This window comes from Lissotriton helveticus, chromosome 7 (assembly GCF_964261635.1).
Source record: "Lissotriton helveticus chromosome 7, aLisHel1.1, whole genome shotgun sequence".
NCBI classification, from domain to species: Eukaryota; Metazoa; Chordata; class Amphibia; order Caudata; family Salamandridae; genus Lissotriton; species Lissotriton helveticus.
In genome coordinates, this window is record NC_136068.1 from 1,586,572,781 (window position 1) to 1,586,587,671 (window position 14,891).

Genomic DNA, 14,891 nt, shown 5'->3' on the forward strand with positions numbered 1-14,891 from the left:
AAAGAGTATTAGTGACATCAGATAAGTTGTTGTCTCTCTATTGGCTACACAGACTCTGGGAGGGAAGGGTTCAATAGGAACCTTTTGACAGATTCGGCTTTGTTAGAAATCCATGGGAGGCGGGACCCTCAGTGCTGACACCTCGCTGCCTGCTGGCACTGTGATTGATTCGGGGGTGTGTGAATGAGGAAAGATTGGCTTATGCTCAACCTCCTTGGGTCTCTGCCCCAGCTCCAAAGGCCATGGGCAAGTCTACCCCTCTCTCCTAGCGGGCATCTCCAGTGCAGGCGGTAACTGGATGCCCAGCGTCCTGCAGCCTCTGACCTGTCTGCCCAAGACACAACCTTTGTCCCAACCACCCCAGGATGGGATAAGCATAGGGGTCCTCAAGCAAGACCCTGCCGTTAGGGATTCTTCAGTGAGATGGGACAGCCATCCATTGAGGTGAGGAGGACAAGGAAGAGAATTTTGCCCCAAAGACTAATTTTTCATCTTCTCGTGGTTAGACCTTCTCTTTGTTGAAAACGGTTTGAATGGCGCCCTTCTCAGGGAAGGTATTGTTTGTGACTTTTTCTGGACTCGGCCAGCTGCTAGAACAGCTGGTTACTGTCAAAGCCCGGTGTTTCCAGCCTTTCCCGTCTGTGTGGTGCACACAGGTTCATCTGCAGCACATCATGCCCTGTCCACTGCCCCCTACTCTTGTTACCCTCACTTGTGCACGTAACTCATGGTTTACTGCCACTAGAGTTCCCACCATCTCCCCACTGTGACAAGGCTTCACCTGTATGGTCACTCTTCTACGAACAAAGCAGGTTCCCCATGGCATTGCGCCTTATCCTACATCCAGCACTTTAAGGGTGCAACTACTTGAGAATCGCTACACCACAATCTTCTACCAGTAGCGCCAACAGCCCACTCATTCAGAGTGCACTTAGGGGCAGGAGCCTGGGGCAGGTGGTGAGGCCACACTCATATGAGGATGAAGGCCTATGAGTAGGGCTAAAGAGAAAGAGTGCGGGGGGAGGAAGAGAAAGATAGAAAAACAGCGACATGACTAGTGTAAGCATGGATAAAAACCATTGGCGAGAATAGGTAGATAGACCGTAAGGATCATGGCGTGAAGCAAAGAGGGGTCTAATGGGACAGTCTGTGTTCACCAGCTCACTCCCAATTCAAACTTTGGGGCCTTAAGCATTGGCCTAAGAACACAACGTCACCCATCTACAGCCTGTGCAAAGACACTTCTGCACACTACTTATATCTCACCTAACTTGCGCCACATGAATCGGAATAAAAGATCATGGGCTAGATGTAGGTAATTTAGATTTACCGATTCAAAAATACCGAATTTTACCGATTCGGTATTTTCGAATCGGTAAATGCAATGTAGGTAATTATTCGGTAAAAAATACAGAATCGGTAAGATTCCGTATTTACCGAATCGGTAATTACCGTTTCGGCATTTGGTCAGTTACCGAATCGGTAATTACCGATTCGGTAAATACCGAAAAATTCAAGGGTGGCAGGGTGTCACTTTGACACCCTGTTGCACCCCTGATTAGTGCTGGTGTGCACATGTGGCATACATGTATGTCTGTCACATGGCACAGGTGTAAATGCACATTTATGCATTTACATAGGAATTCCTTATTTACCACCAACTAATAGTTGGTGGTAAATAACGAATTCTTAAAGCCTAGAAGCACTGTTTTCAGTGCTTCCTACATCTCATTTACCGATTCGGTAAATACCCAATCGGTAAATTCCGATTTGTTATTTACCGAATCGGTAAAATAGCCTCCTACATAGGAAAAGGCTTTTACCGGTCGGTAACAGCCGATTTTGGCCGTTACCGACCGGTAAAAGCCTACCTACATCTGGCCCCATGTCTTTATAGAACGTCATGGACCATCTATTTTCGTATAATTAGATAAGGAGTTAGTTTAAAGGCATGAAGAAATAGAATGCTTCTTTGGAGGGTCCACAGGCACGTGGAAATTCATTGATTCACACCCTCCTTATCCAGAAGGGGTATTTCTCATTCCTGTGCCGTGGAGCTTGGACCTCTGAAGTTCTGTGTTAAGGTCTTTGGCCTTCACACTTGGGGGCATATTTATAAGGAAATGGCGGAGCCTTTCGTAGGGCTGCGCTCTGCCATATCCAAAATGCAGGGATGTGTACAGCACACCCCTGTGTTTTCCCTAGTGCTGGAGCTAAAAATAACTCCCTAGCACCAACACAGTCACCCTTGTCCCATAGTGTAAAGGTGCCTGCGTTGCAGAGAATGATTGTTTATGTTCAGGAAGGCGTCCCTTCATGCACACAAACAATCAATAATGGTGATTTGCTACTTCTATTTGTGCTGCATTCTGCAGGGACACCTTCCTGCACATAAACAACCATTAATGGCATTTTGCTCTATCTATGTGTGTTGCAGGTTGCAGCACGCATAGAAAAAGCAACAAGCATTGGCATAGCCAATAGGTCTCGCCTTCGGGATCTTTTAAGTTTTTAGTTATGTTTTATATTATTGTATGTGAAAGTTCTAATAAATGTGTTAAAACTTTCACATCCAATAATATAAAACATAACTAAAAAGTGAGAGCAGGGGGGTGCAGAGGCAGGGTGCTGTGGCATAGAGCTAAGCAGGCAGAAGGTACTGGAAACACGGGGTGAGAGAGAGGGGGGAAGGGGGCAGAGAGTAGAGACAGCGAGCAGGGTGCGGTGGCATAGAGCCGGACAGGCAGAGGGCGCTGGACGCACGGGGTGAGAGCGGGGCAAAGAATAGAGACAGGGAGTAAGCAGGGTGCTGTGGCATATAGCCGGACAGGGAGTGAGAGGGCACAAAGAGGCGAAAGAGAGGGAAGCGCGATTTTTGTTATGTTTTATATTATTGTATGAGACATTTTTAATAAATGTGTTAAAACTTTCACATACAATAGTATTACACATAACTCAAAAGTGAGAGCGAGACCTAAGAAATGTAAAAAAAAAAACTGTAGCGAAGGACAAGCTTGGGGGCGGAGCAGGGCCTTTATCAGAGTCAGGCAAAACGTATTGAAAAGCACCAGAAGATAGAGACAGGAAGGCGTTGACTAAAGTAAAAGTAAAATTACATTTGACTGACATTAGCATAAATGAATTAAAGATATAATTGGTTGCAGGAAAACAAACAGGAAGTCCAGAGAGAAGAGCAACATTGCAGACGGATGAAAATAAGAGCTGTATCTATTTTTGAAGCATGGAAAGCGAGGCAAGGCCAGATTGTGCAGACAGTAGGACGCTGAAAACAAAGCAAAGAAAGAAAGAAAACAGAATCTACTATCACTTCAAGATTTTGGACAGAAGATAGGAAGGAATACGGTGAAAACGAGAATGGATGAAGGACGGGGTTACAAAACCAGAGAGTGTGGAGAAAAAAAGATTTTAGTTTTAGAGAGATGGAGAGAGCAATTTCACATCCCAGACTCGAAAGAGCTAAGACTACCATGACAGAGAGGATGTTCAGAGAGGAACTGTAGGAATTAAATGTAGACTTCACAGTCATCTTCGCAGGAATGACAGGATGACCTGAAAGTGGTGCGTGCCCCTGCACACAGCCCTTGGAACCTCAGCCTCTGCATACAGCCCAGGGACCCTCCCCGTCCCTTCCCCGGGCCGTAAACATACACACCTTCTGTACCGAAGCTTGCGACTCCTTTTTTATCCAGGCATGGGACTCTCGCACCCTCTGTGACTATGTGTGGAACTTATGCCCTCTACCTTTACATGCCTCTATATCGATGCCTGGCTCCTATTTTCAGATCTGACACCATTAATTCTCGTCTGTCCAAAGGCCTGAGACACTTACACGCCCTCTGCATCCTGTACAAGGACCTCACAAGTTCTGTGTGAAGGCACTAGACTCGCAGCATCTACCCATGCCTTGAACACTCATGTCCCTTACAAATAACAAGTTATAACGTGTTGCTCTCCCTCATCCATGTATGAAGCCATCACAACGAGTAAGATGCTGAAAACCTTTATTTCTTGAAACATGTTGACAAGCACAGCTGCTGCAGGTAGCCTGGATACATATAGAAGAACCCTGTCCCACACATGCCTTCAGATGATGTCACAGTCGTGTAAATAATGGAAGAATGCAGGTTCGGGGGGAGTGGGTGCAGCAGGCTGGTGTTCGCTCTTGGGGGGCTTAGCTGCTCTCCCCCAGGGTGTGATTGTCGAACAGGTACTCGCCCATGCCGTTCTGCGGCACGCCCAGGCGCTTCAGGTTGGTGATGTAATCTCCAAGTTCTTTGATGGCCTTCACCTGTTCCTCCAGGTACTCAGACTCCAGGAAGTCACAGAGCTGTGAAAAGAGACAAAACCAGGGTATGAGACTAAAGAAACAGAAAGAGGTTGAAAACACATGGCTGAAAGTATGGCAGAGTGATCCGAAGGGAAAAGAGTAGGACTGGTGTTGAAAATCCAATGTAGGAAAAAATTGCTTAAGGGTAGGGGACGAGTCAGTGAGCTTATAAATAAGTAAATAGCCTACAAGCTTCTTTACACAGGGCAGCCAACCAGTACTGTGGATAACCGACCACTGCAATGACTTTGGTGGGGTGGGGGAGGGAGGGAGCGTGTAAGCCTATGAAGTTTAGTTTTTAAGCGAAAATGCTAAAGCTTACATCGCATAGAGTCGCTTGGATTGGCTGGCATTGAAAAAGATGGAGCTTATTAGTGTGCTGGCAACAAAAGACTGGTCTCCAATTGGCCTCATGGCGTGTATTACATAAAACATGTTCAGGTTGCGACAGATTGAGTGAGGTGACTGGACATTGTTCATCTCCTTGCTGCTATCACCAACAACAGTCTTGGGATTTAGTACTGCAGCATTCCTCCACACAAAGGAAAAAAATACATTTTTCTGGCCTTTGAGTGAATTATTAAGTGGCTCCCTTACTGGTGCAGCAGCCCTGGCATTGGTGCAATGGCATATACCATATAAAGCCTTTTGTGAGGTGTCTTACTGGGAGAAAGAACCTGACAGCAATAAGCAGTAAATGCTTCCTAGACCAAGCTACAGGGAGATGGTGCCTACTTTCCGGGTCTAGCGGGTGACCGGGTCAGAAGAGGAGGGTGGAAGGAAGCTGGCCCTGGGAAGTCCTTTGAAGGGTCTTCAGGTCTCCCCACGACAATGCAGTGCTCAGTGGGGGTGGGGGCGGATGGGGGGAGGGGTGAGAAGAGCATTGCCTCACTCATACACTAACCAAGACCATAGTCCTAATGAAAAGCGAGCGCATGGATACTTACGTGGGGGTCGACTTTATCGGTGGCCACCTTGTGCAGGTCCAGCAGGGCCTGGTTGACGGCCTTCTCCAGCTGCAGGGCCGCCTGCATGGCTTCCAGGGTGTTGACCCACTCGTCACGGTCCGGTTTCTGTAAAAGTTGTAGAATGAGTTAGTTTAGCTTGGTTGCCCACAAGCTGTGACTGAGCACACATAGGAAGTGGTGAGGAGGTGAGGAGGTATTCAGCTGAGGACCAGTTAGGGAAACAGGATTAGCACAAGAGGTGATGGAAGATCCCAAAAAAGCACATACAGAAGACATTCCTGTGACCAGGCAGATCGCTCTGGATCTCTTGGTTCAGGTAGATTCCTTCTATGCAGGTACAAAGTGCAATTGGGATTATATTAGGACAATAAAAGAAAGCAATACAAAGAATGCACCACATTGAAGATTCAATAGACGGAAGTCTATTTCATTTTTAAGCAAATTGACTATTTTTGTTGTTGTCAAGGTTAAGAGTGAATATTACAGTTGGGATATCGGTTATGATCAGCTATAGGTTTAGGATTAACATGAAGTTAGATTTAGGTTCAGCACAAAGGTTTCTGTTAAGGTACAGCACGAGTTGCACTAGGTCGAGGGTTAGCATCAGGGTAAAGTTAGAATTCGATTAATGGTTAGGTTTAAGGAAAGGAATGGCGGAGTTGTAGTCAAAGCGGTACAAAAGGGGGTGGTGATGGACGGAGCATCTGAACCAATCAAACAGTCAAAAGATCTGGGTTTGATCCATCACCGTTCTTTAGCCCACTATACCACCCCAGTTCAGACATGGCTATATGCCGGTCCTTGGATGCTTGTTTCCAGTCCAGGGAGGACCTGGCTTGGCAGTTCGGGCTGGACTGTTCCCATGGGGCACAGGGTCAAGGCTGATTTGCATATAGCTGGGTTCAAACTGGAAAGGCATGATGAGCAAAAAACGATGGATTTAGGCCCAGATCTCTGTACTGGGGTGAATGTATGACATTGTTCTGCATTCTGTCCATCACCTGTTGTTTTTGCTTTTGTCACCCCGAGTGGGACTGGTATGCTCAGACGTGAGTCCCGTGCTCTCCATGCCACTGGAATCAAGCTATCCAGGCTGATGAGGGCTGAAAGCCCGAAACCGGTCCTTGGATGCTTGTTTCCAGTCCAGGGAGGACCTGGCTTGGCAGTTCGGGCTGGACTGTTCCCATGGGGCACAGGGTCAAGGCTGATTTGCATATAGCTGGGTTCAAACTGGAATGGCATGGTGAGCAAAAAAACGATGGATTTAGGCCCAGATCTCTGTACTGGGGTGAATGTATGACATTGTTCTGCATTCTGTCCATCACCTGTTGTTTTTGCTGTTGGAGTTGTAGTCAAAACCATAGAGTATCGAATATCAGTGGCCACAATATCATGACCAAAACATCAAAAACAAAAATATTAAGTTGGTAACTGCTAATAGGTAACTATAGATTTACTATTCTTAACTCCACATCCAGGTACATTGGAGCTATTTCTATAGTCAATAAACACTTATATAGAGCTAGCTATAGAAAATCTATACATACTTAACTATCAATATTTTGGTCACAATATTGTGGCCACTCAGTATTTTGGATCCATACCAGATGTCGATAGGTGTATTGCGGAGGCACAGAACTAGCTTTACACTTGGATGTAATTTGAGAGAATGAACAATTAATTTTGTATACCAATGCAGTCCTCCTATACACTCACCTTGATATCCTGCAGAACCACACGCCCCCCTCGCTTGTTCTGGTACTTCATGAACTTCTCGGCGTGCTCGCGCTCCTCGTGGCTCTGCTCCTTGAAGTACTTGGCCACATGGCTCAGGGCCACATCGTCACGGTCAAAGAAATAGGACTGGAGACAGAAAATCAGAGAGAATATCAGTAGCCAATCACAGCATTGATTGAGTGAATGGTCATAGGGTGGCAGTCTCAAGGCAGTGTCCTTAATCCAGGAACACGTTTCACTCCTCAGGGTCAATATCTCCAATTTTTGTTTAACTACAATAAACTCTTATCACTCTTCCTATTACTGGTGGGGATCCAACTGGGGTGCCCAGTAAACAGCAGTTCTTAACAGCTGGGTGTTCCTAGGACACTTTCCTGGAAGACTTTGGTAGGTTTGCGTCCTCTTCTTTACATGTGTCTACGTTTATTTACTGAGTGATTGCATGGTGCAAGTTTACTATTGAACTCCATGTAAATCTCTTCCACACCTAGGCTTTTATCTACCCTATTAGTGAATTCTGGGGCTTGGTTCAGAAACTATTAGACCAAATGAAAACAAGGAGTGTGAGGTGGAGTCCTATGGGGATCTTCAGTGCATTCACTGTGGCTACCCTTTTTAAGTTTCACGGAAAGTCCATACAAGGGCAGTTTCTTTAGCACTTGCTATGCTCATAATCTAAGTCTCTAAATTGGATACTGCACCTAAAGATGTCCTAAATGAATGGCTTTGCATTCCAACCCTAATCTGCCCTCTGATCTACTACTGTATTACTTTTCAGACTTTGGAGAGGGCTTAAAAGAATTCTGTTTGGCACCTCACCATATATTTCAGGCAACTCATTTACCCCCACAGTTTTAAGCATGGATTTTAGTTTTTCAAAAATGTTAATATATTCTGAAGGTGTAATCATACCACTTGTTTCTGACGCTATCACAGGGAGGGCGGTACAAGCAGACACTGATGGGAGTGCTGGTCCCAAACCATCATGGAGGCGGGGCAGGACGACAGATCTGCTTCCTGCACACCCTGGAAGCAGTATAAGCACATCAGAGGCCTTTCCTCTCCGACTGTGGCGCAGCAGACACAGAGACAAGGACCTAGCGCCCTCCAAGGCTACATCCTCCTCTCTCCATGGACGAAGCACGAAGTACAGGGCTGGCGTGGACTTGCAGAAACGTAATTAAGGCAGTGGGGGTGCGGTGGGATGAGGAGAGAGAAAAGTAAAACTAGAACTATAGATTTGAACTGCAATAATGAAGTAACTGCTCCTGCCCAGGGCTGCAGTAATTATTCCACTGGGCCTAGATTGTCTCGAGCTTGACCCCCAGGGGAGTTTTGACTACTACCACATCTCTCAAGTTTTTATCCATTCATCATCGTTGCAAACCCCACTTCCCCCCTACACAGCCAAAGCAATTAAGTTTGCAAGGTTCATGCGCAAGATGCTGATCTAATCTAGGCACTCTTTCCAAAGTCAGCCAACAGCAGCGCGAAACACAACCAGTGCACTCCTGCCTGTGTCAACAAGTCAATCAATTAATCAAGCATTTGTAAAGCACACTACATAACCGTGAGGGTCTCAAGGCGCATGGGGGGGAAGCTGCTACTGTTCGAAAAGCCAGGTCTTGAGAAGTCTTCTTACGGTCTTCGGTCTGCCGTAGGTGGATGGGGAGGGTGTTCCATGTCTTGGCGGCGAGGTGGGAGAATGATTTGCCGCCGGCGGTCACTCTTTGGATGCGGGGGACGTGGCGAGGGCCCGGTCTACGGAGCGGAGCTTGCGGGTGGGGGTGTAGAGGCTGAGTCAGCTGTTGAAGTATGCTAGTCTGGTGTTGTGGAGTGCCTTGTGTGCTTGGGTGAGGAGTTTGAAGGTTATCCTCTTGTTGACAGGGAGCCAGTGCCGGTCTCTGAGGTGGGGTGTGATCGGGCTGCGGCGAGGGATGTCGAGGATCAGGCGTGCGGAGGCATGCTGGATGGGTTGGAGCCATCTTAGGAGTTTGGCCGGGCCTCTGCTTAGAGGGCGTTCCCTTAGTCCAGTCTGCTGCTGACGAGGGCCTGGGTGACCGTCCTTCTTGTTTCAGTGGGGATCCACTTGAAGATCCTGCGGAGCATGCGAAGGGTGTTTGTAGTAATGTTGTCCACACTAGTAGGTAGTTCTCAAGTGAATTTATTGAGTAGTTGAGTAAAGTCCATAATAAACCCAGTTGGAGATCATAGGGAGACCCCACCAGGAGCATCCATGTAGTAGCTCAGCCCATCCAACTGTCACTATCTAGGCAGAAAACCAACATTCTGACAGCTGCTTCAATGAACATTCCAATGGTGGAGGAAAGTCCTCACATTGAGAATAGCAGGATATTACAGTGTTGAAGCAGGAGTAGGAGATGGCGTTGACCTGCTTTGTCATGGAGAGGGTAGAGTCGAGGATGACCCCTAGGTTGCGTGCGTGGTCGTGGGTGTTGGGGGTGTTCCTAGTGCAGTCAGCCATCAGGAATCATCCCAGGCTGAGGGGGTGGATCCGAGGATGAAGACCTCCATCTTGTCAGAGTTCAGCTTCATTCGGCTGTTCCTCATCCAGTCGGTGACGGTCTTCATTCCTTCGTGGAGGATAGTTTTGGTGGTGTGGGGGTCCTTTGTGAGGGAGAGGATCAGCTGGGTGTCGTTGGTGTAGGAGATGCTGTTGAGGTCGTGCCGTCATGCGACGTGGGCGAGCTGTGCCATGTAGACGTTGAACAGCGTTGGGCTGAGGGATGAGCCTTGGGGTATGCCTCAGATGATCCCGGTGGCTCCGGAGCGGAAGGGGGGGGAGGCGGACACTCTGTGTTCTGCTGGATAGGAAGGAGGATGTCCAGTCTAGGGCCTTCTCCTGGATTCCGGCGTTGTAGAGGCGTGTTCGTAGTGTGCGGTGGCAGACCATGTTGAAGGCGGCTTCAGTGCACACATCCCACCAATGTCATTTACACAGGAGCTGTGGGTGGTCAAATCACCTAACCCCCCAAAGCTACATGGACCCCAGTCAGGGCTTTAAGTGGGATGAAAAAACTGGGGTGTCTCTCAAAGGGGTGTGGTCAATGTAATTAAGGGCGTGGCTTAAAACACATAAGCTAAAAATCTGTGCTTAGCATAGTGTGCAGCCGGACTTGTATTTTGCTGTTTCTGTCATTTCATCCACATATATGATACTACAAGTAACATCATACCTACAACGAGTCAGGACTATTGTCTTTGTCAATGGTTGTTGGTTGCATAAGATACATAAGCAGCAACTATGACTTGTATATAATAGTATTGAAAAAGCTTCCACTTGGTGACACCACAACAATGTTTCTGCGCCTGAATTTCAAAAAGAGAAGGGAAATTCAGAGAGATAAGGACTATCTTCAGAAGATTTCCCTTTTTCTACAACGCTCACCCGGCAAGACGTCATTTTGTAACTTCTCCTCTAGTGAGAAGTGAGCGGTGTCAGCACATGCACATTATGTGCCTGCGGTCAATAAAGTCCGGAAAAAAAACAGACCCCCTGTGCCAGCCAGTGCACAAAACAGAGCCCGATAAAGACCCGTTTTGAGGACCCCTTAAAAAAACTGCCGGTGCTCAGCACCCGTGAGACCCAGCCCACTTAAAGCCCTGCCCCCAGTGTAGAGATACCCGCTGAAGGTGGGTGCCATTCTGGCAATCTGAGACAGGTGACAGCACCTACCGGCTGCACAAGCGACAGGCGTAGGGCTACACATGCACTGCCTAACAGCTTCCACTCACTATAAAGAAGGATAGACAGCGCCTGTACTCACCACGGACAGGGCACAAGTCGTGGGTACACGCAGGTACACGGCGTCCACCCACTCTTTTCATAGGGTGGATGCCATCCCCCCTGCCAAGAAGTTGGGCCCCACAGGCGTAATTTTCAGACACCAGGAAGTGTTCAGCAGCGCCTGGACGTTGTCTGCTTTTCATTCCCAGCAGCAATGTGCAGGCAGCGAGGGAGCTTTTTTTTTCACCTCCAGCTGGGCTGAAGTTGAGGGCCATCAGGCCTCCTTTTGTTTGAATATCCTGACTGGAGGCGGCCTGGAACCTCACACTTAAATGTAAATGCCACAGAGGCACACAGCTTGTTATCTCTTCACGAGTCCTTAACCCTTTCCGTGCGTCAGACTGCCCCCGGCCGTCCAACGTCACGGTGGGCGTGTGCGGAGGACGGCCGGGGGCCGTCCTGACCATGTCCAGTCATAAATCACCCATACCGCGGCGGAATTCCAGCCGTGGTCAACGGGTTAAGAGAGGCAGCTTTTGCCTTTGTTCAGCCACTGTATATAATAGATGCATGCACTGTAAGAATGCCAGGTGTGTTGGTCTGTCCCAGTATTAACACAAATAACAATTTCAATAGCACTATTGTACTTCTTTTATAGCGCTATGCAACTCAATGCAGGGTGTCAAAGCTCTTTACGTAACATACACATTATACATTGACAATAAATCATGTGCATGTGTAAATCAATGTACACAATGAGTTACATGAGACAGGGAGGGTTACAAGGTGTAGGAGTCACATTTCCCTCATACCTCACTGTGGTCTTTTAGAACGATTACAATGTATGAACTGCAGGTAACAAAAGGATCTTAGTGTTAAAAGCAGTAACCCACTTTACTATCTACATAACATGAAAATCTGTCATCTGGGTGTAAGTTGATGTTCTTTGGAGGAGACACATTTACCTTCTCTACTACTTTGATTCAAATGTGGGACTTTACAAAACACAGATTTTTCCAGCAAGTGCATTAACCACCAGAGTTATCTCACCATTATTACTAATTCCTGAGATTTTTCTGGGCACCTTCGCAGGAGCTGCCTTATCCCAATCAAATATTTTAAAATGTAGACTTTGTAACCAATTAAGCATAACAAATCTACTACCATGCTTCTCCTTGTTACCAATTTCTTTGTGGCAGGACTTAAAAAAATTAATGTATTGGTTGAGGCCCATATTTTGTGTCTGGATTGCTCCACCTTTTTTGGATACAACCCCAACTCCATATCTCATTTATTTATTTATTATTTATTTAGCGATTTATAGAGCGCCTGGTGACCCGGAGGCATCCCCGCGCTGTAGCATTTGTGGAGACCAGAGGGGAGAGGGGACTTTATTTTGGGAACAGCAGCGTTTTCAATTTTTTCCGGAAAAGGAGATGGCTGGGTTCCAGCCTCAGGGGGCGAGGAAGTGAGTTCCATCCTGAGGATGCTTTTACAGAAAAGCGTCGACCGCCGGTGCGTGCCTTCCTGTATCTGGGGACGTTGGCCAGACGCACATTGTCCGAGCGTAGGGACCTGGGGGCCTTGTAGGGGGTGACCAGGTCTCTCAGGATAGCAGGGCCGAGACCGTTGAGAAGTTTGTGTGCGGTGCACAGGGCCTTGAATTCTACCCTTTGTCGTATTGGAAGCCAGTGGAGGGCCTTGATCGCTGGTCTGGCTGAGACTCTGGAAGGGAGATTCATAAGGAGCCGGGCAGCTGCGTTTTGCGTACGCTGAAGTTTAGCCATAGTGGCTTCAGGAGCTCCCAGATAGACCGTGTTACTGTAGTCTAGCCGCGCAAGGATCAGACTTGGACCAAGAGTTTCCTAGATAGGGGCGGAAGTAGTGGGAGGATCCTGCAGATGGAGCGCATGAGACCAAAACAGGTGCCTGCTGTTTTGGCTGCTTGGGTTTTCAGAGACAGCTCGGGTTCCAGCCAGACTCCTAAGGTCTTAATTACTTGTTTCGGGGTGGGTACTTCCCCGAAGACGTCTGGCCAGACCGATGAGGGGATGGTGGTCCATTGCTTGCCCAAAAGCATGACTTCTGTCTTTGATCCGTTAGCTTGAGCGATGACTCGCACATCCAGTGGTGAATTTGCTGGAGGCAGTTCGGCAGATTGTCTGGGTGATTGTCCAGATGTGAGAGTGAGACGACCAATTTGTTAGGTTTTATAATATGCTTAAATGTACTCATGATATACCTGTTAAACATATGTGTGGGCTCTTAATATCTGATGTCACTTCTTGTGATGTTACTTCCAGTGAGGTTACTTCCTGTGATGTCACTTGCAATGTCACATCATAAGCTGTGATGGCACGCGTCATGATTTCACTTGCATACTGCCTAACCTTGTTAGTCCTCCCCACTTCTGGGGACTTGTCCAGCCATGGACAGGTAGATATAGAAGGCGTATAGCTAGGTGTTGAGAGTGCAGGAATGACAGAACTTGCACTCACTACGGAGAGGAAGGACAGAGCTTGCAGCCATAATGAATAGTAGGGACAGACAGTTTCTACTCTATGGGGAGCCGAGACGGACAGACGGCGCCTGTACTCACCATGGACAGGTAGACGTAGGAGGCGTACAGCTCGGTGTTGATCATGCGGTTGATGGCCGCCTCGCACTCGCGGTTGTAGTTCTGGCGCACCTGGGACTCCATGGCGTTGCTGATGGTGGGGTTGTCGGCGGTAGTTGTAGGTAAAAGATGGATGAAGTTTTCAGGCGAGCGCTGGACTCGGAGCCACGTTCCGTTCAAACACTGTTGAAGCAAGAACACAACTCAGAGCTGGGTCTGGAGAGAGAACCCCCGGAGCCTGTATTTATATCCGGAGGGGCGGTGGGAGAAGGGGACTGACAGCGCTACCCACCAATAAGAAGAGGCGCTCGTCCATCTGCGCGTCATGCCTCTCATGGTGACTCAGCACTTTTCTTGCACATCATCCTAATGTTTTGGAAACCCGAACACCTGAGGCTCCCTTCTCATCCCGGCTCATATCTCGGGAGTGGCTTGACTCGTGTTTCTCTTCAGTAATCTGGCTCAATCTTGCCAGTGCAGGAGCAAGGGCAGCAGAACTGGAGCCAGCGTAACTCAGCTGTTTTCAAAAACACGCGATGAAAATTGTCACCATCACTGTGACAGTCCAGTCCTATTGCATGTCTAATGGTGAAGAAGAACTTACATGGTGGTTCTTCTGTCGGATGAACGTTCAGATCGGTCCCAGCAGACTTGTGAGTGTAGAGTGGAAACAGATCTCTGCAGGTGCAAACGAAATCTGAGAGGATTTGGGTGCGGTATCATAAGGGTTGCTACTTCCCAGCTTAGCCAGCTGGAGGTGAATTACCCCAAATGAGCCACCCCATCTGTTCGTAGCACAAGACCAATGCTAGGTGGGGTTGGGGCGATGGGACGTTCCCTCTCCATCTCATTATGCGGCACACCAAAGCAAATATATTTGCTCTTTTATGTATTTTTTATGCAGTCGGTCAAAAGTACCTAAGCATGCTATGGAGACCGGTCCCTGTGTTTGGTTTTGTCAGGGTTTACCAACACTGTGAGGACCAGTGCCATTAAAGTGTGGGCTAAATACACATCACACACACTTCCTACCACTTGATCTGGACTTTGTTGCGGTTTCCTCTCCTCAAAGTAATGACGAAACATGAGATATATTTATGGAGTTTACTTGATGTACTTCCCAGAGAGGCCCCTTTCGTCGAGGCCTCCCATCCAGTTGTCCTGGTTCAAATGATAACATTCTGAAAGCATCTCAAGTGTTGTAACAAGGAACTTAATATGCTGAACGCTCCTTACAACAGACTCCACTTCCGGCCACCCCAGCAGCTAAAGATATGTAGGATTGTGCCCTTTCCCTTTACACTATAACACTGCCACAATAAAGCAGGAGAAATATCGGAATATACAACTTCATCATCCTAAATTCAAGGGATGACTCCGCTTTTCATCCTTCCTACTGTTACAAAATGAAAACTCTTGAACATGCTAATAGAACTACCTATCATTGAAAGGTCCACGAAAGAGAGAAATATC

The 14,891-nt window shown here is 47.6% G+C and overlaps 1 protein-coding gene across 3 annotated transcripts in view; it reads right to left on the reverse strand.

The window, feature by feature from the left end:
- Positions 1-13,658, reverse strand: part of LOC144770543 (ferritin heavy chain B-like) — a 52,949-nt gene extending 39,291 nt beyond the window's left edge. The window contains exons 1-4 of one of the 3 annotated variants that reach the window (XM_078655147.1): positions 13,401-13,658; positions 7,033-7,179; positions 5,296-5,421; positions 4,006-4,348 (exon numbers count right to left, since the gene is read on the reverse strand). In XM_078655147.1, the coding sequence (XP_078511273.1) occupies positions 4,193-4,348; positions 5,296-5,421; positions 7,033-7,179; positions 13,401-13,502 (531 nt within the window). In that variant the 5' untranslated portion in view covers positions 13,503-13,658 and the 3' untranslated portion in view covers positions 4,006-4,192. Of the gene's footprint in view, positions 1-4,005; positions 4,349-5,295; positions 5,422-7,032; positions 7,180-13,400 lie in introns of those variants that run through there. The other 2 variants (XM_078655146.1, XM_078655145.1) reach the window with 2 other exon arrangements.
- Between the last annotated feature and the right edge of the window lie 1,233 nt (positions 13,659-14,891).